The 25,310-nt window shown below is 36.4% G+C and overlaps 1 protein-coding gene and 1 long non-coding RNA gene across 2 annotated transcripts in view; one reads left to right on the top strand and one right to left on the bottom strand.

Moving 5' to 3' along the window:
- LOC109104574 (NACHT, LRR and PYD domains-containing protein 12-like) overlaps window positions 1-9,023 on the top strand; it is a 115,020-nt gene extending 105,997 nt beyond the window's left edge. Inside the window, exons 9-10 of the mRNA XM_042736163.1 lie at window positions 7,323-7,369; window positions 7,526-9,023. Coding sequence (XP_042592097.1) covers window positions 7,323-7,369; window positions 7,526-8,103 — 625 coding nt within the window. The 3' untranslated portion in view covers window positions 8,104-9,023. The remainder of the gene's footprint in view (window positions 1-7,322; window positions 7,370-7,525) is intronic.
- Window positions 1-21,423, bottom strand: part of LOC122139366 — a 41,369-nt gene extending 19,946 nt beyond the window's left edge. The window contains exons 1-2 of the long non-coding RNA XR_006156224.1: window positions 21,383-21,423; window positions 12,942-13,013 (exon numbers count right to left, since the gene is read on the bottom strand). This is a non-coding gene — a long non-coding RNA (uncharacterized LOC122139366). The remainder of the gene's footprint in view (window positions 1-12,941; window positions 13,014-21,382) is intronic.
- Between the last annotated feature and the right edge of the window lie 3,887 nt (window positions 21,424-25,310).

Genomic DNA, 25,310 nt, shown 5'->3' with positions numbered 1-25,310 from the left:
GGGCGGAGATGGGCACCACTATGACACAGAAACACATGGTAAGTGTAAACAACCACAAGCACACACCCACACACACACACAATAAGAGAAAAACAGACAAATCAGCCCGGGGACGTGACACTTTTAGCAACTTTTTTCCCTAAAAGGTACATACTGACAAACCTAGAGACTATTTTTGGATAAACCTTAGCTATGGTTCTGTTCAGTTGGAAGATTTTGCCAGTGCTGCCCCGCAAGCGCGAGGTCTGACTTCCTCGGCGCAGTGTCATCTCTCTCGGTGTCTGTTCTGTGCAGTGAGCGGCAGAGAAGCAGCGCGTTAAGCTGGCCGTACCGCAGCAGACTTGTCAGTAGGACTTTAAGCAACAACAGCTGATGGAACAGCAACGTCTGATGTAATCTGTTATTTGCTGTAGTAGAAAAAAATCAATCATTTATTATTGTCGTTATAAAATGTGTTTTTTAAGGGGGAGAGAGAGTGTGTTTTTTTGGTTTTAAGAGAGATTTTTTTGAGAAGAAGAGGTTTTAGCCTTGTATAATGGCAATAAGTCTAAAAACCTAGATTTACCATGCAAAATATACTCGCCTTTTAATCTGTCATTTAGTAGCGACTATGGCAAATTAGCTGTACTCCCGTAGTAGAACATTACAATGTACACATCATGAAGTAGCACTTAAAGTTGCGCAATTGCACTTTCTTTGCTGTTGTTGTTCCATCAGCTGTTGTTGCTTAAAGTCTTACAGTAGTAAATTAATTACCGGTATAAAATGGCGTTTCCAAGTACCTGTCACTTACTGACTGTCTGGGCTTATAAACATGAACATAATATTTCTGTTAATGTGCACAGTTTGTTACTCAGGCAAAAAAAAAACAAAAAACAAGTAATATAGCCAAACCTACCGCATATAGTCACTCTTTAGTGTAACGTTAGAGGTATGTTGATTTTATCAGACGATGTTGCTCTTAGGAATCAGGATTTAAGGAGTAAAGTGAGAGTGACTCCTGGATATTAATAAAATTAAAATGTATTCATATTTGTTTTATGTATGACAACATACATAACATAACATAACAGCTTTTTGGGCATTCAGTTGTATACAGTATGTGAAAGTTCAGAGAGTAGAACAGATCCGAGGTGCTGAATGCAAACCCGATGTCATGACGTCATAAATATGCTAATTATTGTGACGTCATCTGCTGCCACAAGTCTCACTGAATCCTATGGAAAACACTGTTATACTTAAAGTATGATGTAAAGTTCACTTAAAGAAAACTTATGAGTAAAACTATTAAACTAGTAGTTTGCTGAGACTATACTTCAGAGTGTACAAAGTATTTAATTAGTAAACTATCAGTATACCTATAAGTTCACTTTTAGTATAATTGCAGTACAAACTACAAACATAGAGGTAAACTGGTTGTGTACTCAAAGTTTGCTACTGTTATACTTAAAGTATACTTAAAAGTATACTTTTATATTCTAGAAAGTGGGCCAATTTAGTCCCAATGAGTATTGAAACAGTATACGTACAAGTATACTACTAGAACACTGATATTTGTACACTTGCTACATAAAGTATACTTAAAATATACTTGAACTTTACTTAAGTATACTTAATAAAATATACTTGAAGTATACTACTTTTTGGTAAAGGGCAGCCTGCTACAGCAAACAAAGCCAGGTATTTAAATACTGAGCAGTGAGCTCATTGGCTAATTTATTTATTAACTGATTTATTCAGTATTATAAGAAGATCATAACCCTGGCTGAAATCAAGGTCCAGACAGGTGACCACACAACACAAAGCAGCTTGCACTAATAGGAACAGGTCGATGTAAAAATCCAGACTAGAAGCTGATTCTCATGAAGGACAGTCCTCCAGAGCAGGCAAGATAAGTTTCGAGGTAAAAAATGCGTACAAGGCTGTACCCCACCCCCACCTCAGGTACTCGGATAACATTTCTGTTATGCTAATTCCAGCATACAAACCACTTCTCAAATTTGCCAAACCAGTTTGAAAGCAGATCACAGTGTGGCCAAATGATGCTATCTTAAAGGGTTAGTTCACCCAAAAATGAAAATTATGCCATTAATTACTCACCCTCATGATGTTCCAAACCTATAAGACCTTCTTTCATCTTTGGAACACATTAAGATGTTTTGATGAAATCAGAGAGCTTTCTGACCCTCCGTAGACAGCAACACAGCGAAAAGATTTACTTCTGAAATGATGGTTCCTACGCCCCTGTAGGAAGGAAATTGGTAAAACAGTACATGTGTGATTCAGCCACATGGGTGGTTCAAAAATCTACAGTTTTAAAAAGCTACAAGAATGCTTTTTGTGCACAAAGAAAACAAAAATAATGACTTTATTACTACCATCCCATACTACTGACCCCATCCATGATGAAGTGCTTTGAGAGGTTAGTCATATATCACATCAAGTTCAGTCTCCCAAACCTGCTGGACCCCTTCCATTTTGCATACTGTCCAAACCGCTCTACGGACAATGCAATATCCTCCACCCACCACCAGGCTCTTAATCACCTAGAAAACAAAGTCTTTTGTGTTAGAATGCTGTTCATTGACTTCAGCTCAGCATTCAAGACAATAATTCTGAAACAGCTCATCAACAAACTAAACCTGCAGGGCCTTAACACTTCCCTCTGTAATTGTATCCTGGAACTTTTTAACAGAAGACCTCAGTCAGCATGAATGAATGACAAAATAAAGGCCAAGACATGCATGGTGTTAACTTAAAAAAAAATGCATCTCTACTGCTGATAACACACATATGAAGCACCTGAACAGTAAGCACCGCTCTCAGTCAGCAGACAATCACCAATTCAGTTCTCTTTTGTGTCTTATTGAACTTGAACTTTCAAATACACACAAAATCAGGAGCTCTTAACTCTGGCCCTCGAGGTCCACTTTTCTGCAGAGTTTACCTCCAACCTTAATCAAACTCACCTGCTAGTAACTTTCTAGTCATCCCGAAAACCTTGATTAGCTTGTTTAGGTATGTTTGATTAGGGTTGGAGCTAAACTCTGCAGGAAAGTGGACTTCAAGGGCCAGAGTTGAGAACCCCTGCACAAAATTATGACTTAATTCCCATCTTGGTGTGTATACTCATAAACACAGTTAATGTCTTAAGTAAACATAAACAGCGGAGAAAGAATTTGGATGTTTACCATTAGTATGGGACCAGGCACATAATAAGTCCAGCTTAGTATCCCTGCCACTGTCTGTATGATTTAATGTTAATGAAACAACAAAAGACAAAGAGAAAATCACTCACTGATCTTTACTAAATCACCATATTCTACAGGGGCACCATTGAGAGTGTGCTGACCAGCTGCATCACTGTCTGGTATGGGAACTGCTCTGCCCTCTCAACCCCTGTTAAAACTCCTACCCCCTAAACCAAAAACATGTAATCACATTTCAATACATCCTGCTGATACTGTTTTACATGGACTGTGTACCTCATGACTGTTTACATCTTATATGTGCAATATTATGTGAGTGAGTAGGCTACACTTAGTAAGCTTTACACTCCATCCATCTCGGTAATACTCTCGTCTCTCCTCGTGTGCACTGGACACTTTAATTTTTTCTGTCATCTTGCACTGTCCCTGTTTGCACTGTTTTTGCCCTGAATGTTTGTCCCATGTAGAATCAAGTATATGTCTAAGTTCGGGTCCCCTCTTCCTCGTCGGACTCTTAGAATCGTCCTAGTTATTAGTGCTGTCAGTCGATTAAGACAAATAACTAATTTATCATTTTTCATCAACATTAAACATTTTTAAATATTTTTTTTTTTCATTGCAATAATTTTCACGTTCAATCCTTAAATGAATCTACAAACAACATAAAGATAGTATATTTTTAATATTTGTGATTAAAAATGAGACAGAAATAGCCGTTGTGAATGGGGTGAGTCCCTGTGTTAACTGTGTTAAATATTTTTAATGCGTTAAACTGAAAAAATTAATCGCCTGCGTTAACATGCTAATTTTGACCGGACTAGTAGGTATATATAGGTTGTATAGTTATTTTTATTTTTTATATAGGTTATATGTTATATAGATATATGTAATCTATATAAGTTATATAACTTCTTATGTCTTATGTGTAGATGCCCATGTTTGTTCATATATGCTTACATGTTGTGCCTCACAGGACTATGGTGGTGCATATATATGTCTCCTAATATAGCAGAATAACAATAAAGCTCACTTGGCTTGAGCATGAAAGGCACGTGCATAGTGTACAGACTGAGAAAGAACTGACAGGTCATCTGAAATAACAGGTTCAAACACCACAGGGCAATGATCAGAAAAGCCAGCATCAAGTATTTCACAGATACTGTACAGTAGAAACCAGATCCAGTGTATGGCCAAAATTGTGCATGGGGCAGGAAACAAATTTTACAACATTAAGTGAATCCATAAGGCTCATAAAATTTTTTATCATAAGTTTAGACTGACAGCAGACATGTATGTTGAAATCGCCCCAAAACCAACAGCCTGTCACATTGAGATACTTGATTGGACAGATTCAGAAACTCAGAAAACTCATGAATAAAAGTTTTAATGTCACAGAGTAGGAGGTTATTTATATCAGTTTTTAAAAGCTGTGGCTCAAAACTAAAAAAAGGCACCTATAGATAAAATCAACATGTGAATACATTTCTACAAATATTGGCTAAGCCACCATCATGTCCATTTGATCTGGGAGAGCTGAAAAAAGCACAGTTAGAAGGGGACAGCTCACCTAGAGATGATAATTCACCAGCTTTTAATCCGTGTAAAATTGTAAGCCTCCAGTGACCTGGAATTCTTCATGTTGCTCTGTGAGTAGATTCCTGTGTTATATAACACATCACCGGATACAGGCTAATAGCATTGTGTAACGTTGCTGCTACAGTTGACACTGTGCATGGAATGTCTTCATTTAACATGCTAAGACATGCTAGTCTTTTATATCATAGCTTTAATGACCATAGGATAACAATATAGACTGTTGGATGACCCTGGGATACTGATATTACAGTCAGATTAAATAATCTAAGACAGGGGCCGGTAACCTATGGTATGTGTGACAACACAGGAATGTGAGCAATAAGATAAACTGCATTCTGACATACATTTTGAGTTAATCATTCCTATTAGTAACACAGCTGGTTAGGAGCTATAAATACTATTAAAGTGTTAGAATTAACCTTAGCTGGTCTACAAATCGTGGGACCACTGCGCATCGGAGTCCCTTCAGATCAAAACTGTTCTGTGATTTTGCATAAATTAGGTCCGTTTAGCTACAGTCACACAGTGTGATTGAGTGCATGATAGCTTACAGTTTATTTTACATTTGTTGCTCATAGCAATACATAACATATATAACAACAACATTCAGACACATACAGTGGTGTTCAGTAGGGTCACATTGTAAATCTGTTATTCAAAGTCAAAGGGGTTAAAGACTGTATTAAAATAAACAACTTTTGAGAAGTTTAAAAAACAATTTATGAAAAAAGCTTCAGAAATATTTACAATTCTGCACTATTTGCATGATAATCAAATACAGATATTTATCTGAACATTTAAAAAAAGATGATGTACTGGGGGGAGGAGAAGGGTAGGAGGAGCTTATTGGCACAGTGATTAATGAGAAAATAAAAAAAAATGGCACTTTATGCCCAAAAGGTTGCTGACCCTTGATCTAGGATTAGCTTTCTTTTACCTGAGGACTCAATTAGGTAACAAAAACATTTCAGTAAACAAGACTTCTGGCCATTCTGTTCATTTGTCCAGTCACAGATACTGTACTGACTAGGGGTGTGCCTGAAGCCAATTACCTTATTCAGAAAGGCACCGGTAATGGCTTCAAAAACGAATAACGGATAACAAATAATTCTTCCTGAATATTGGGTTGAGGCTGCAGCACAGTCTGGTGTTTGCTAGATTCACAGGTGAGCCAGGGGATCAGCGCAATATTTTACACAAACCTCTCATTCACTTCACACACACACTGAGTGAATTTAATGTAAACTTTATGAAGGAAAAGAGCACAAATCAAACACTGCATTGCTGTTGCCACTCCATGCATCTCTCAGAAATCAGAACTTGGCAAGAATAGGCCTAATATTACCTAAAATATTACATCATACACGTTCTACTATATGTTTATATATAAAACGCAATGATTTAAACCTTATAGGCTACGATATGATACACAAATGAATAGCAGCGCGATTACCAATCAAACAGCCGCAGTATCTCAAAAACCAAACCAGAGTAATCAACTTAAATACAGATACTTTTTCTACTAGGCCTACATGTTTGCTTCCTTAACTTTTGCTGGTTTGCGTGGCACATGCACATTTGTTTAGTGAAGTTCAAAACAGACTTGTTTAAATAGTACTGCATAATGAAATGTTTGCCTTGAATTAATTCATTCACTAAATGTTTGTCAGAAGGCAGCTTGTGAGTTATTGTATTAAGTAAAAAACAAAATAAAACACAGAAAAAAAGAAGAAAAAAAAACCTCAACGTATGAAAGTCCAGAGCAGCAAGCCCCAGAGCACATCGGAGAACAGCGGCAGTCCAAGACGCCAGTGTCTAACCAGAAGTCTGTAAAGGCAGGTTTAAATCACTAAATTATAAAGAAAATCAAAAGCTTAATCCAATGTTCTGCAGAAACACACATTCACTCTGAACACAGTAATATCTTACTGTCATTAAAGTAGAGATTTGTACAATGTTATTTAGAATATACATTTTCATAAAATTTATACAACAAAAATTTTATGAAAATGTATATTTTAAATGATTGTGTTCATTGTGTGGCCTGTGAAACTGTGAGATTCTCCTGTCGTAGAGAACATTTACCTGCATTTGATGCAGATGTTCATTTCATGGCCTGATTTGAGATTCAAACACGTCTCTCCGTGGGAGTTTCTTCAAGATCTTGTGTTATTTTTGCAGAATCTCTGTGCTTTAGACCAGTTCAGTCAAACAAGGCCAATGGGAAAATCCTGAGCAGATTTAGTGATTTCTTTTGTGTCATCTTGTTATTTGCTCAACGTGATTTAGTTGGGCAGCGAGACACAGAGTCTGAAAGTGTGTGTGAGAAGTGGCAACCCTGATGCTAGTCCTATTCTAGCATGTTTAGCATGTTGCTAGCATGTTTTAGAATAGGTATTGCTAGTCTTTTTAAAGCATGTTTAACATGTTTTATCTTGATAATCCTGTTTTCATAATCATTGCAAGCCAAAATCATAAATAAAAATATAATAATTTGATTTTGTGTGTGTTTACTAGTGTGGATCATGGAGGAGAATCCAGGATTACAGCAGGACTACACAAATGTATATTTACACCACATACACACACACACACACACACACACACACACACACACACACACACACACACACACACACACACACACACACACACTAATACTATACACACACAGCTTTAGTGATTGTTGTTGTCCTAAATGTCTCTGTTCTTGTGTTCAGATGCCTGTTTTCTCACACTGGATCCAAACACAGCGAACACTGAACTCATTCTGTCTGAGAAGAACAGACAGGTGACAAATGTGAGAGAGGAGCAGCCGTATCCTGATCACCCAGACAGATTTGATGAGTGTGAGCAGGTGTTGTGTAGAGAGAGTGTGTCTGGACGCTGTTACTGGGAGACTGAGTGGGGTGCTGATAGATGTGTGTGTATATCAGTGTCATATAAGAGCATCAGCAGGAAAGGAGAGGGTAATGAGTGTTTATTTGGTGCTAATGATCAGTCCTGGAATTTGGAGTGCCTTCCCTCCGGTTACCTATTCAGACATAATAATATATGGACTGATCTCCCTGTACAGCCCATCAGCAGTAGAACAGAAGTGTATGATGATAACAGTATAATGCGACAGTGTTTGGTTCATGGGAGAATAGGAGTGTATGTGGATCACAGTGCAGGAACTCTGTCCTTCTACAGCGTCTCTGACACAATGAGCCTCATCCACACAGTCCAGACCACATTCACTCATCCGCTCTATCCTGGGTTTTATCTTTGTCCTGAATCGTCAGTGAAACTGTGTTGATTAATCAGAATAAATTGATTGGAGATTCTACCCATAATGCTTTGAGCTGCATGGTAAATCAGTAACAGTAAGATGTTATAGGGTCGCCAGGATGAATGGAAATGTATATATGCATGTAACAAAGTTCAAGAAAGCGGGAACGGGCAAACGTAACTTAATAACAAAACCATAAACAGCACAATGAAAGTTAGCAGCAGCCACCTCACGGCATTACTTCAGTGCGTATCTGTCTCTCTGTGTTTGTGCTCTGGAAAGCTTCAAATGTTTTTATTTACAACATGTTTTTGCAGCACATACAGTACATTATCACAGACATATCTGTTAATTTCTGGAGACAATTGCATATCAGAGGCTTTTCAATCAGAATCCACTTACTTCTCAAAATGCCAGAGTTTTTGTTCAGTCCTGAGTTCTGCAAGGTCATTATAACAAATAAAGTGTAGACACGATGTAAATAAGAGACTTCTTGTGCAGTGTAGAGAAATTAATGGATTATAATGGAATTTTCTGAGATCATGATAACAGAAATGAGTGACAGCTCAGTGATTATTAAGGGAGCATTATATGCGCTTTGTTGGATTTAGATAATCTATTCAGAATTTGAATAAAGGTAAAAAAAAAAAAAAAAAAGTGAGTCACATATATACATTTATGCTTTTACTGTCATGTCAATAATTTGTATTTGTAATCATTACTATCAAAATTATCTTTCAATTGAAATGTACCTTTAACAATCATGATTAACATTAAGACATTTTATAATTCATGTTTTTTTTTTTTTTTTTTTGCATAATTAATAAAACACAATGACAAATCATTTTGAGATAAAATTTTAATTGATGATGTATAAGTAAAATGTCTGAATACTGTATGAATCATGAATATTGTTGGATCATGGAATAAAGACACTGGGAGTCTGAGGGGAGATGAAGAGTCTTTTATCAATGTTGCTTACTAGTCCAGTGTCAGATGAGAAATGGTGAAGTGGACAAGAACAGAGAAATCACAACTTCATATATCTCCCTCTCTGCCTGCTCAAGCATCGGCATACGTCCCAGTTCCCGGGTGCACCATGTACTTGTTTATCAGTTCTTAACAAAAATATAGGCGGTAGTTCAGCCTTGCACATAAAACTGTAAACTTACTGTATGTTACACAGCATAAGAATAATGACTGGAAATATTAAAATCATATATGTTGCCACAATATAATTGATTCTTCACAAGACTGAAATATAAAACATGATTTTAATCATAGTATTTCATTAAATATATTTATTGTAACTACAGTGAATCCATATTCAATTATTATGGGATCCCATTCAAGCAGTGAAATTTAGTTATTTTAGTTATTATTATTATTACTGTAGTGAAATTTGGACACAGAAAAAGCATTTTGTTACTCATACTTCTGTGGCTACAGCATTACATACCAGGAACAGAGATGGTCTGTGGTGGAGATGTGCATCCTGCCTCCTGTTTGAAAGATCAGTGAATGGCAAATTCAGATTGAAGCAGTTTTACTGGCATGGTAAAAAGGCTTTACAAAGCAATGAACTAATAGTGTTGAACAGTATCAAATTTAGAGGCTACAATAGGTAGCGAATGAGGCTGTGATTAACAGCAGTGATCCAGTGGAAAAAAGTTATCTAATCCAAAAGTCTCAAACCACATTCAAAAACATATAACAATGAAATGATCTTAAGAGTAATTTTATAAATGAATGTGGAAAATTAAACGTAGAAAAAAATTAAGTTGTGTCATAAAAATTTTGATATAGGAACTCGAACTCCTAATATTTTACTATAAGCAATTATGGAGATATAAACACAATCGAAGCCCTTACAGGATTTTCATTAATGATTTCACTCTTTGCAATGTCTCGTTTTGCCGCGTTCATCTAGTACGTGTCCGGAGCACCACCACAACAATCTGTGACGCTGTATAGGAACTCACTTGGCTAATAGCTTCCCTGATTGCTGCCTCGCGCTAGGAAATAAATTAATTACTGTTATATACACAAATCGTCACTAAAACCTATAATTTTCACAATCATTTTTAATGTTAAAATATATTTGTCGGGGACCCCCCAAAATCCAAAAATGAATTCTTATGGGGGGTCCCTAATGACTTATGGGGGTCCGGGACCCCCCCCAGACCCCCCTCATTTCGAACCCTGGTGCAGCGCATTTAATGGAGGATGAGGACTGGTTCCTGTGTGCAGAGGATAAAGTGTGTCTGTGGCACAACGGCTGTTTCTATAAAGTGGGGCAGGTCCAAGTTTGCAAAGACAGTCTGGTGCTTCTGACTCACAGCCTGTTAGTATGGGTATGTGTCTAAAAATTAGTTAGTAATTGATGGGTTCTTTATTTTTTGTAATTTAATTCAAAAAAGCTAACTTTCTTATATTCTAGATTCATTGCACACAAACTGAAATATTTCAAGAGTTTTTGAAAAAAATGGAATATTCCATTTTGAGCTTGATTAGTTTTGATTAATTTTGAGTATAAATACTGGGTACCTCCTGGGCTAGTTTAAAACATGCAACCACAATTATGGGAAAGACTACTGACTTGACATTTGTCCACAAGACAATCATCGACACCCTCCACAAGAAGGGTCAGTCACAGAAGGTCATTGCTGAAAGGGCTGGCTGTTCACAGAGTGCTGTATCGAAATATATTCATAGAAAGTTGACTGGAAGGAAAAAGAGTGGTAGGAAAAGGTGCACAAGCAACAGGGATGGCCACAGCCTTGGGAAGATTGTCAGGAAAAGCCAATTCAAGAACTTGGGAGAGCTTCACAAGGAGTGGACTGAAGCCAGAGTCAGCATCAAGAGTCACCACGCTCAGACGTCTTCAGGAAATGGGCTACAGCTGTCACATTCCTTGAACCAAGCCACTCCTGAACCAGAAAAAACATCAGAAGCATCTCACCTGGGGTAAGGAGAAAAAGAACTGGACTGTTGCTCAGTGGTCCAAAGTCCTCTTTTCAGATGAAAGTATTTGCATTTCATTTGGAAATCAAGGTCTGGAGTCTGGAGGAAGACTGAAGAGGCACAGCATCCAAGTTGCTTGAAGTCCAGTGTGAAGTTTCTGAAGTCAGTGATGATTTGGGTGCCGTGATGTGTGCTGGTGTTGGTATATTGTATTTTATCAAGTCCAAAGTCAATGCAGCAGTCTACCAGGAGATTTTGGAGCACTTTATCTTTATCAGATTATCTGCTGACAAGCTTTATGGATATGCTGATTTTTATTTTGCAGCAGGACTTTAGCACCTACCCACAGTGCTTATGGATATGCTGATTTTTTTTTTGCAGTGATATTACTGTGTTTGATTGGCCAGCCAACTCACCTGACCTGAACCTCACAGAGAATCTATGGGGTATTTTGAAGAGTAAGATAAGTAACATCTGAAAAACAGTACAGAGGAGCTGAAGGCCGCTATCAAAGCAACCTGGGCTTCAATAACGCCTCAGCAGTGCCACAGGCTGATCATACACTGAAGCAGTAATTTGTGGAAAAGGAGCCCCAACCAAGTATTGAGTGAATAATTAAACCTACTTTGGAGATCTTGAATATTTCTGTTCTGTAAATCTTTTTTTGATTGATCTTTGAGAAAATATTCTAATTTTTTGAGATACTGAATTTTTAATTTTCCTAAGCTGCAAGTCATAACCATCAGAATTAAAACAAAAAAACTCTTGAAATATTTCGGTTTGTGTGCAATGAATCTAGAATATAAGAAAGTTTGCTTTTTTAAATTAAATTACAAAAAATAAAGAACTTTTCCATTATATTCAAATTTTTTGAGATTTACCTGCATGTTTTCATATTTAAAGAATTTGCCACTGATGATTCAAATGCAAGTTTTGAGCAGTGTAGAGTAGCACTTATTGTTTCTCTGATCACAAATGCAGACATAGTTTTTTTTACGCAGCGCGATGCAACACAATGTGTAAAAAGACAGTATAAGTCATTATAATTAGTAATTATTTAGCACCTACCCACAGTGCCCACCTCGTTTGTAATGGGTTTTATTGGTTTTGTCTCATCACAGTATGGTGAGGGCGAAACATTTCCGTGACAGGCTTGAGGTTTTCAGCCAATCACAACGCACTGGATAGCTGGCCAATCAGAGCACACCTCGCTTTTCATAACCATGAGCTTTGTAAAAATCTACTGTGGTGTGAATCATTTTCTCCCGAAAGCAGAGCCACTGAGGACACAGTGGATTAGTTTTGTTTTTGATGGTAATATGCCACTGAATACAAAAAAAAAAAAAAAAAAAAAAAAAACTGAAGAGAGGGGTGGAGTGAGCAGTAGCTCATTATAATTTAAAAAGAGATGCACCAAAACCGCTCGCTGTGAACAGAGCTGTTTTTGACAAGGTAAAAAGGGGGTTGTTTTACACAACCACTGAGGAATTTTAACCAAAGTATGCTGCAGACATTTCATGAAGACCCTAAAGAATCATACCAATTTGTGGAAAATGGTCATCTAATGTCCTCTTTAACTTGAAACACTTCAGCAGGTTTGAAGTCAATGATTTTCTTAACTTTTTCTTTCATGCAACTGAGCACAAGAATAATCATACTAAGATTTGGACTACACTACAGCAAACATCCCCAGTGTGAAATTCACATTAGAGCTCTCATGCAGTCAAAAGAATACTGCTATACTTATTGGAGATTGTTTGCTATGCCAGTGTAATAATGAACAAACCATACTGTTATTATAAGAAGTGAAAAATAAAAAATTGTTTTGTGCTTTTCTGAAATTTTCTGAAAGTTATTATTTAAGTGTGCATTTATTTGTCTTGTCAACAAGCAAATCTTACCCACTTCACGTTTCTCAGCTCCAGTGAGCATCTCTCAGGCAGACCATCACAGAGACGGCTGGAGTACTCATCCTAACACATTCATTTTAGAATGAGGGGGAGAAAACACTTTATTCACTTCACACATTTGTTGTTGTTTTTTGTTTATGGTGTTATAAACACCATCATCATTAGCTTGCTTTAGTTTTTACTTACTCCATTTTCGAACCAAAAAAAAATATATATGGGCTGGATCATTTTATGAAAATGCCTGGGTTACATTTCACCCTAAATGATTTAACATGCTTTTGAAAAGATCCAACAATTGTCAATTCTGGAAACACTAAGGAAAATGTACATTAACCCTTGTGCATTGTTCAAATTCACTACCCTTTCGTTATGTTCAGGTTGAAAACATCCACTAGATTAAACTGCTGTAAAAAGGTATTAATTTTTTTTTTCTTTTTTGCATAAATCTATTAATCAACCTCAGTCCTGATCAAAACTACAATATGTTTAAAAAAAAAATCCAAGATTTTAACTCTTTAATTGCCAAGTTCATAAATGATGTCACTGATTTGGGGGAAAAAAAACAAACAAAATGACTTATTTTCAATATAAAAGTAATTATGGCTGAATATATATATATATATATATATATATATATATATTTATTTATATATATATATATATATATATATATATATATTTTACCTTTTATCACAGTCTTGGGCATGTCAAAGATTAGTAACAACATTGGCTTTGATGCATTTTTAGTTTTTGTGCAGCATTAGATTTTATTTTTTCTCCCTCATTTATTGTTCATGGCTGTTTTTGCCCCATTGACTTTCATTCTAACAACATTTTTTTTTTCTTCTCCCTCATTTACTATAAAATCATGCATTCTTGATGATTGGTGGTTTTCCCTGTTGGGAAGAGGTAAAATTTGTTATTTTTTACAGTTGATCACTAGGTGGGACCTTAACCCTTTAGATAGGCCTGTGCAAAAAAAGCTAAGTTTCTGACTTGTATATAGAGCTAAATGGAGCATAACAGCATATTATACACAGGGAATTTTACCTCTTCCCAACAGGGAAAACCACCAACCATCAAGAATGCATGATTTTATGGTGTCATGGCTTTGCAATCAAAAAATGTTGTTACAGTGGAAGTCAATGGGGCAAAAACAGCCACGAACAATAAATGAGGGAGAAAAAATTAAAATCTAATGCTGCACAAAAACTAACAATGCATCAAAGCCAATGTTGTTACTAATCTTTGACATGCCCAAGACTGTGATAAAAGGTAAAAAAAAAAATAAAAAAAAAATCCAGCCACAATTCCTTTTATATTGAAAATAAGTCATTTTGTGTGTTTTTTTTTTCCAAATCAGTGACATCGTTTATTAACTTGGTAATTAAAGAGTTAAAATCTTGGATTTTTTTAAACATTTAGTAGTTTTGATCAGGACTGAGGTTGATTAATAGATTTATGCAAAAAAATTAGAAAAAAATATTTATCTCATACATTTTTACAGCAGTTTAATTTAGAGCATGTTTTCATCCACGAACATAACGAAAGGGTAGTGAATTTGCCCTCTGTGTATTGTTGAGTTTTTGAAAATTTCCAAAGCATTTTCCCAAAATATGTGTAAAAATAAGATTTCTCACCAAAAAACATTCCATTTGCTGAAACACAGGGAAATAAGACTCAACTTTACCCCCTAGTGGACGAAAACTTCCCCAACAACGCATAAGGGTTAAAGATCAACCATCTGACTTGATTGGCCCAGTCTCTAGTGGGGAACAGGCATGTTGACCCCAAATGCAGATGGATGAAGAGCAAGAGGGTGGTGTCTTTCCTCTAGCATCTGCTGCAGATCTAGATGGGCCGGAACAAATATTATCAGACAGCGGGTTTATGCAGAGAATGGTAAGAATCACTGAAACTGTGAAACCTACAGCTACTCATAAAATGTAAACAAACTGTGTTTGAATGCACATGTGTGTGCAGGTTTACACACTACCAGTTGAAAGCTTGAAATGATTAAGATCTTGAAATGTTTTTGAGAGAAGTCTCTACTGCTCACCAAGTCTGCATTTATATGATCAATAATACAACAGAATGAGTAATAGTGTGAAATATTACAATATTGAACTGTTATTTGAATTATTTATTTTTAATAAAATCTAAGCAAATGTATAACAATAATAATAATAATAAAGTCAATGTGACATTAGCATATAGTAGGTGGCCAACCAAAATGACTACCACCAGCGGTAACTGCAAATCAGTCGCTGTTGAAGTTGTTCATGAAACTACCACCAGGTGGCGCAAAGGGACAGTTTGCAAACTGACTGGAATTATATCAAATTTATTTTTTATTTTGTAAACTGCAATCGAATAATGAAATAAAACAATAACATTATAATATAAAGTTATAACATCCTTAAAAATCAGAAAATTAATTTAAAATTAATTTTTAGAAAGTTCATTTTAAAATGTGTGATAGTCATAGGCTGCAGCCTAACGCTTAAAAAAAATTTAAATAAAAAAAAAATTATTTACATAAAGGCTCTTAATGCATGTTATGGTTATTAAACAGTCATTATAAAAACCATTAAAACTACACCATTTACTTATGTTTTATTAAGGGGCTATCATTTCAATCAAAGTTTTTTTTCATTTCAATCTAAGTTTTTGAACGAAAAATCATGTTGTTAGGTGGTTTTTTTTGGTGGCCCTCCAGGACCGGAGTTGCCTATCCCTGCTGTATACAGAGCCCATGACATGCCGAAAATTATGTCCATGTATTACGAAATTTATCACTTTTTATCATTCCTTTGTATGAATTACAACGTGTTTAAATAATAATTAATTTTTTTTTAAATAATAATAATAATAATAATACTGATAATAATATAGTTTAGCATGGGTGTTCAAGAGATTGGGGGAATCTGTAAAAAAGAATTATATTAAAATATAATTAAATTTTATTTATATAATAATAATATAATAGTAAAACATATCACAACATTCATTTCCAAATGCATAAATCTGGTATAGACCTGCACGGGCCTCAAACCTACCCAGGTGAAAAATAAATATACAGGTGCATCTCAATAAATTAGAATGTTGTGGAAAAGTTCATTTATTTCAGTAATTCAACTCCAATTGTGAAACTCGTGTATTAAATAAATTCAGTGCACACAGACTGAAGTAGTTTAAGTCTTTGGTTCTTTTAATTGTGATGATTTTGGCTCAAATTTAAAAACCCACCAATTCTTAAGTTTACGTTTTACCCTACAAGATGATGCTGGGAAGTTATCATATTCAGACTAAACTTCTGGGCTGATTACAACGCCCATTAACTTTCCTCATGAAATGTGTGTGTAGGTCCAACAATATCCTCCACGATGCCAGCGCACTCTTAAGCAGTTATGAGCAGCAGGATGTGTAATATGTGTGAAATCTTTTATTTTTATCACTATGACTTATAGGAGTGTCCAGTGTTCCCTATACATTCAGTTATTTGTGAAGGCTCATCACTATATCAAAACTGACCGCCACAAATAGATTTCTCAAGACTTATAAAAGGCTTATACTTCGCTGAATAAAATGATCGCTTCACGTTTCAAAATTAAATTCAGCGCGGGTGTTTTTATATGAATGTATCTTTGAAAAGAACCGACTGTCTTCAGAAAAGCTGTGATGTCATTTTCATTTCGTCTTTCCTGTAATGCAAGATTAAGTAGCTTTTGTAAGCAGTGCTTATTTGATTACAGCCGTTACCGGGGAAACTGTTATATCTCCGCTCCAACAGCGCCTCCTGCTGGCAGAGAATTAATTTGCAGGCTGTGGAAAACACTGGTGTCTGTCAGAAAACATAAAGCATGCTTCAGAACTGTTTGGAGAAGCTGCTTAAGTTTTGAGCCATGTATTATTACTCTAAATTTGGCTACTACTACTATTACTATCTTGTGCCCTGCAATAATCATTTGCTCAAACTCACTTTCATGAGATGAATGGGGAAAAAAAAGAAAATTGGCCCAACATATCGGCCCAAAAAATCAGCATCATATATCGGCCATCGACTGCCCTGATTTCTAAATATAGAAACTTTTTTTTTGAAATCCATATCTACCATGAATATAAATTATAATTATCCGATTAATCAACAGAATAATCCACAGATAACTCTGTTACCCAATTAATCGTTAGTGACGGCCTTAGATGAGGGGTCTATGTCCGCACCTGCCAGGATTTGTGCTCGGATGTTGTGAGCCACTGGAGGTGGCTCCGAGGCAACAGCATTTGATGTTGCTATAAAAAGAGAATATTGTGATTTTAAAATGAAGTAGAGAGCTGTGAGGGAGATGAGCAGGGTCCACAATTGTCAGGGGAGGCAGCCTCATGCTTAATATTGGCCTCTGGGGCTTGAGATGGGAAACTGATAGAAGAGTAAGAGAAAAATGGAGGAAAAGAAAGAGATGTGTTGGTCTGTGTTGCGAGCGGAGGCAGCCTCACGCTAGTGTCTGCTACGGGAGCTGGAGGCCACTGAAAAGGAAAAAATGCTTATTATTAGCAGGAGGAAAAAGACTGAGATGTGTGGGCCTGTGGTTCAAGCGGAGGCAGCCTCGCTCTTGCTTCAGCTGCTTTAGCTGTAGTCCACAGGAAAGGGTGGTATGTGACATTTTGACTGGAAATGCTGAAATGCCTGAGTAGCCTGCAGTGTTGCCAGTTTAGCCATTTGTTGTTAGATTTAGCAATTTCTTAAGCCCTATTCGTACGGGACTAGTTTTCTAAACTACGTTTGAGTTTCGATTCTTATCACCTGACGTCTGTGATTTTTCATGTGCCAATTCGGATGGGACTAACATCTCCATGTTTATTACAGAGGTGGGAGGGTCTGTTTTGTACATCTGGGTGTCACATACACTCTAAAAACTGCTGGGTTGAAAACAACCCACTTTGGGTTATTTTGGCAACCCAGCGCTGGGTCAAAAAGGGACGAACCCAACACTGGGTTATTTTAACCCAACCAGTTGGGTTATTATGTTTAACCCAGCATGCTGGGTTGCTTTTTTAATGGTATAAAATTACTACATTGCTAGGCTAAAATGAACCCAAATTAAGCTAGGCATTGAACCTACAAATCTTGTTCATTTTAAAATCACTTTTACACACAAATAATAACTATCAAAAGGTAAATATTTATTAAAAACTGTCAAAAAATAACATGCATGTAAGAAGAAATGCAGAAAACTATGGCATTAACAGCTACAGAGTTGATAAATAAAGCATTGAACATTTGTTGAATATAACTTTTAAGATCAAATGTGACTTTTTGGTAAATTTTTTATATTGTATAAAAATATACAAAAACACTATTATACAATAGTTGTACAATTAGTTAAGTTCTTTACCAACTATTCTAGCATGACAGTACACACATAAACCACAACATTAACACTGATATTATAACATTTAACAGACGTGTGTGTGTGTGTGTGTGTGTGTGTGTGTGTGTGTGTGTGTGAAAAAATGTGAGCATGTGTATGAATGACAGAGTAAACTCCATTTCTACTAAACAACATAGCACAAGCATTTAACATTTTGTTTTTAGAAATAATACACTTACAGTTTGTTTCACAGTCCATGAATACGGATCATGCATCACTGTCAACTTTCATGATCTCTTAAACATAATTGATGTAGTCATGAAGAAGCCCGATCAGCACAGCATGTGACATCTTCTACATGATCCAGGGTAGCGTCCTCCTTTAAAACCACTGCTGCATCAGTTTAGAGGAAAGGACATTCTCCTCTTTGACCAGCATTCATCCCAGTCACTGTCTGCTCTTCATCAGTGGCCTAAAGAGAAACACATTTGAAAAAAGAAAATATTTACTTAAACTATCCATTTTCAGATAGAGGTGTATTCACATTAGTAAGGAGAGGTAAATAATCTGTTTTATAATTTCAACACTTTGTGTAGGTTGTTTAATGTCTCTGTCTACCACAGCGCTCTAGAAGGCTGTAATGGCAGCACTAGTGTGAGGACATGTGATATTGTTTGAATAAATATATTGCTTTCAGAAAGATAATCCTTTACTGAAACATTAAAACAGACATGAAATTCACTTACCTCACAAATTTTCATGTACGTGGAGGGCTGCTCTTCAAAGAGTTAGTTCACCAAAGAATGAAAATGGTCATAATTTACACTTCCCCATGTTGTTCCAGACCCATACAAACTCTGCTAATTTTTGAAACACAAATAAATATTTAATATTCTCTTAATTTTTTTCCTCCATTGCTAGCCTGGTAGACCAATATTTACTTTTGAACATACATGTTCTCTATCATATAATTTAAGATTTAATCATATATAAAAATCGGAATGGATTACTTCTACAATAACTCTGTATTTATGAGGCTTGAAAATACCGATTATCTAGACTCTCAATGGATTAACAAAATGATGAGAAAATTAAAAATATATTCATTTGTGTTGTAAAGACAGACAAACTTCCTGTTTGTTGCTGCCATATGCCTCTAGTTTGAGCTCCGTCACGTTATTTCTCTATCGTCTATTTTTTATTGTTGAAATCTATTTTATATACCATCATTTTCGTTTCTATAACGTGTGAATATATCCTCTATCGTATTCTACAACAAAAACAATCAGAGCGCCTTGTTATCACTAGTTTTATTTTGATTTCTGCTAGTAGCTTATAGCCCATTAGCCTCACCAGCGTGGTTGTCGCTAAACCCACGTGCATCGCTAATACTCTATTCACACACATTACAATTGCTTTACTCGCTGTTACTTGGTTTAATGCCGGGTGTTTGTCTACCTTTGAGTGCAGGTGACGACACGTTCGAGCTGCATTCGGCAGGCCCAGCTGAGAGAGCGGAGAGCCGCACTGGAAACCTTCCGGGCTGACGCTCACAAGTCCAGGGTGAGTATGCAGTGTGCTACTAACAGTCCCACCACCTCCACCCCGTGTGTTTGTCTGCACAGGCCCGGTGCACCCAGGACGCGATCTGCTCAGATGTCCTTCACGCCAGCGCCGAGACAGGACCGCTGCCCACGTATCGACGAGGACACGAAAGGTTCAGTAGACTTTTTGCTCTAAATGAATGGTTATTGTCATGGTGTAAAGAACAGAAACTGCTCTTTGTTAATAATTGGAATCTTTTCTGGGAGCGACCTAGGCTTTTTCGCACTGATGGCCTGCACCCCAGCAGAGTCGGAGCAGAACTCCTGTCGGACAACAGCTCCAGGACTCTATGCTCCATATGACTAGTAAGCCAATTCTCAAATAACTGCTATGATGGCTTTTGTTCTACCCACTTAAATGTTAGAAGTACTTGCGCTGCCCAATCTATTAAGACTGTGTCTGTTCCCCGAATAGTGAGGTCAAAATATAAATTTAATGTAGGATCTAGAAAAAATCTTATCGTGATTAAACCAGAAAAACATAAAATAAATGAACAAAAACAATTTTTAAAGTTTGGGCTCATAAACATTAGAAAAAAGCAGTTATTGTAAATGAAATGATCACAGATAATAGTTTTGATGTACTCTGCTTGACTGAAACCTGGCTAAAACCAAATGATTATATTGGTCTAAATGAGTCTACTCCATCAAACTACTGTTATAAACATGAGCCCCGTCAGACTGGTCGTGGGGGAGGTGTTGCAACAATTTGTAGTGATATTCTCAATGTTACTCAGAAAAAAGGATACAGGTTTAAATCATTTGAAATACTTCTGCTTAATGTTACACTGTCAGATATGCAAAAGAAATCTATCGTATCTCCTTTCTCTGGCTACTGTGTATAGACCAACAGGGCCATATACAGAATTCCTAAAAGAATTTTGGAGATTTCCTCTCAGACCTGTTGGTTACTGCTGATAAAGCACTAATTTTTGGAGATTTTAACATTCACGTTGATAATACAAATGATGCATTAGGACTTGCGTTTACTGACTTATTAAACTGTTTTGGAGTAAAGCAAAATGTCACTCATCGTTTTAATCATACGCTAGATTTAATTATATCGCATGGAATTGATCTTACTGACATAGATATCGTACCTCAAAGTGATGATGTTATTGATCATTTCCTTGTATCGTGCATTCTGCGTATTGATGATAATAACTATATAGCTTCGCGTTATCGTCCGGGCAGAACTATTGTTCCAGCCACCAAAGACAGATTCACAAATAACCTGCCTGATTTATCTCAACTGCTCTGTGTTCCCATAAATACACATGAACTAGACAAAATGACTGGCAACATGGGCACTATCTTCTCTAATACATTAGAAGCTGTTGCCCCCATCAAATTGAAAAAGGTTAGAGAAAAACGTACTGTGTCATGGTACAACAGTAATACCCATTCTCTCAAGAAAGAAACTCGTAGTCTTGAGCGCTAATGGAGAAAAACTAACTTGGAAGTTTTTAGAATTGCGTGGAAAAACAGTATGTCCAGCTATAGACAGGCTCTAAAAACTGCCAGGGCCGAGCATATCCACAAACTCATAGAAAACAACCAAAACAATCCAAGGTTTTTATTTAGCACAGTGGCTAGATTAACAAATAACCAGACGCCACCCGATCTAAATATTCCCTCACAGTTAAATAGTAATGACTTTATGAATTTCTTCACTGATAAAATAGATAACATCAGAAATACAAATAACAAATGTAGATTCTACAGCGTCTAATACTTTAGTTTTATCCATCGCATCCAAAGATAAACTGCAGTGCTTTACAACTATAGGACATGAAGAGCTAAATAAACTTATCACTGCATCTAAACCAACAACGTGTTTATTAGATCCTGTACCCACTAAATTACTGAAAGAGTTGTTACCTGTAGCTGAAGAACCGCTTCTCAATATTATTAACTCGTCGTTATCTTTAGGTCACATCCCAAAACCATTCAAGCTGGCGGTTATTAAGCCTCTTATTAAGAAACCACAAGTAGATCCTAGTGAACTGGCAAATTACAGACCCATTTCAAATCTTCCATTTATGTCTAACATTTTAGAAAAAGTTGTGTCTGCTCAATTGTGCTCCTACCTGCAAAAAAATGATCTCTATGAAGAATTTCAGTCGGGTTTCAGGCCCCATCATAGCACAAAAACTGCACTTGTTAAAATTACAAATGACTTGCTTCTTGCATCAGACCAAGGCTGCGTCTCATTGCTAGTTTTACTTGATCTTAGTGCTGCGTTCGACACCATAGATCACGACATACTCATAGATCGATTACAAAACCATACAGGTATCCAAGGGCAGGCTTTAAGATGGTTTAGATCCTACCTGTCCGATCGCTACCACTTTGTTTATTTAAATGGGGAGTCATATCATTTATCACCAGTAAAATATGGAATGCCACAAGGATCTGTCCTAGGTCCTCTGCTATTTTCAATATACATGTTGCCCCTTGGTAATATCATTAGAAAATTACGGGATTAGTTTCCACTGTTATGCTGATGATACTCAACTATATATCTCAACAAGACCAGGTGAAACTTCAAAATTATCTAAGCTAACATAGTGTGTTATAAATGTAAAAGATTGGATGACCAAAAATTTTCTCCTATTAAATTCAGATAAGACAGAGATATATCATATTGGACCAGAAAACATTACACAGAATCTCGTAGATTACAATTTGTAATTAGACGGATGTACTGTTACTTCCTCTACTGTCAAAAATCTTATATGTTATATCAGACAGTAACTTGTCTTTTGAAAATCATATTTCCCATGTTACAAAAACAGCATTCTTCCATCTTAGAAACATTGCCAAGCTACAAAACATGTTACCTGTTTCTGATACAGAAAAGCTAGTTCATGCGTTCATGACCTCTAGACTGGACTATTGTAATGCACTGCTAGGTGGTTGTCCTGCATCCTCATTAAACAAGCTACAGGTAGTCCAAAATGCAGCGGCTAGAGTCCTTACCAGGTCAAGAAAATATGATCATATTACCCCAATACTACAGTCTCTGCACTGGCTACCTATTAAGTTTCATATCAGTTACAAAATATTATTACTTACTTATAAGGCCCTTAATGGCTTAGCTCCTGCGTACCTAACTAGTCTTCTACCATGCTACAACCCATCACGCTCCCTAAGGTCACAAAACGCTGGACTTTTGATAGTACCTAGGATAGCAAAGTCCACTAAAGGAGGTAGAGCTTTTTCGCATTTGGCTCCCAGACTCTGGAATAGCCTTCCTGATAATGTTTGGGGTTCAGACACACTTTCTCTGTTTAAATCTAGAATAAAAACACACCTCTTTGGCCAAGCATTCAAATAATGCATCTCTTAATTTTGGACTGCAGTTATATCTAATCAAATGCGCATTATTAATCTTTAGCTTGGGTTAAACTAATTAATTTTACTTGGCTGGAACAACAACTACGCTAATTATGTCTCTATTTGTTTCTCTGTTTTGCCACGGGATGTAACTAGGATTTACACAAGCTCCAGTCTGGATCCAGAACACCTGAGAAGAGATGATGCCAACCCCTCAGAGGACCTCAGATGATGCTAACCCAGAGACAACATACAGAACTACCACATTTTGCTATAAGTTTGATTGCATAATTGCTGTTAATAGTGTTAACCATCTGTTTGTTTACTTTTATTGATTTTTCTGAACATTTCTCCCATATGCACATAAACTGACAGTCATCACTGATAAGCTACTACTAAATATTGTAGAAACTTAATTTTCTGTAAAGTTGCTTTGCAATGATTTGTATCGTAAAAAGCGCTATACAAATAAACTTGAATTGAATTGAATTGAAAAGTCTTATAGGTTTGGAATGACATTAGGGCAGGTAAATTATTTTTTTGTGTGAACTATTCCTTTAAGAGGGAAGACCAAGAATGATGACTTGCCAAATCAGACAACTCCAAAGTTGGTTTGAGTTCTGCAATGAAAAACACAGACATCAATGGTTTTAATGAAATGAGCACGTAATCATACTGTTGTTGCATCAAAATGTGAAGTAAACTGGCAGGAGACAACAGAAACATTTATTTTCTAAAAATAACTTACATAAATCTCAAAAGAATGATGCTCTCCTATATCTCTGGCTTTCAACATCTACAAAAACAAAAAACAAACATTTTACTCTCAGAAAAAAACTGATAACATGAAACTATGAAGTTCACTTGCCTTAAACTGTCTTTCCCTCTCTTCTGAAGAAGCTGAGAAAACCACCTCCTCCTCACACAAGCAGGCTTCTGTGTCCTTAACTCCAAAGTTAGTTTGAGTTCTGCAAAGAAAAAAGGGACATCTATAGTTAAAATATGAACATGTAATCATACTGTTGTTGCATCAAAATGTGAAGTAAACAGGCAGGAAACAACAGAAACATCTATTTTTCTAAAAATACCTCACATCAGTCTCAAAAGAATGAAGTTATCTTGTCTCTGGCTTTCAGCATGTACAAAAACAAACATTCTTTTAGTCTTAGTAAAAAAAAATGATAACATGATGGAACTATGAAGTTTATTTCTAAAAATAACTCATTCACAGAGAGAGTGATTAGGGGTGTTTGATATGTCGTTGTAACATGCACTCGTCTCACTGAACGTCACGTCTGCGTCTGTCGAACGTCACGTCTGCGTCTGCCACATTACAGCTCGACTGTCTGAACGTGTCGTCTACGTGACGTCTACATCTGCAACTTTTACAGTTTGGCTGCCTGAACGTCACGTCTGCGTCTCGTCTGGGTTTCTTCCGTTTTTTTTTTTGTTTGTTTGTTTTTTTCATCAATAGCACACATTTATCTAGGGTGAAAAAAAAATAATTAGTATGGTGAAATGCATGAAGTGATTTCTTTTTTTTCTTATCCATAGATTTTATTTTAGGCAAGTCGTGTTGATTTGAGAAGAAAGCTAAATTGATCAAACATATGCTCATTGCGCTTCCTGCTGGCCTCTTGGTTGTTCCTTAGAAAAAAATAAATAAAAAAAAATCCCTGAATTTAACAAACATAGAATGTTCCAAACATATTTCTAAATTAACTTAATAGAGAAACGAAAATAGATATGACCACTTTGCCATTAAAAACAAAACTGAAATATTGTAATGGCTGTGTAACAAGGAGTCAGAGGCGTTCGGATCCAAGTGCAGAACTTTATTCAAAGAATGGTCAGACAGGCAGAAATCAGGAATGGCGTCAGGTATATTAGGGGCAACCAGAATCGAAAACAGAACCAAGCAGAGATCGGGGCAGGCAGCAGAGAATCAGAGTTGAAATACACAATCCAAGATCAGACACGGGAAAAACAAACACAAGGGAAACCGCTCAGAAATGCTAGACAGGCTAAACAAGACTTCGCAGGGA

The sequence above is a fragment of the Cyprinus carpio genome, chromosome B13, assembly GCF_018340385.1.
Source record: "Cyprinus carpio isolate SPL01 chromosome B13, ASM1834038v1, whole genome shotgun sequence".
In the NCBI taxonomy this organism is placed as follows: domain Eukaryota; kingdom Metazoa; phylum Chordata; class Actinopteri; order Cypriniformes; family Cyprinidae; genus Cyprinus; species Cyprinus carpio.
The sequence above is the reverse complement of the archived record's forward strand: the minus strand, read 5'-3'. Positions and strand labels throughout refer to the sequence as shown.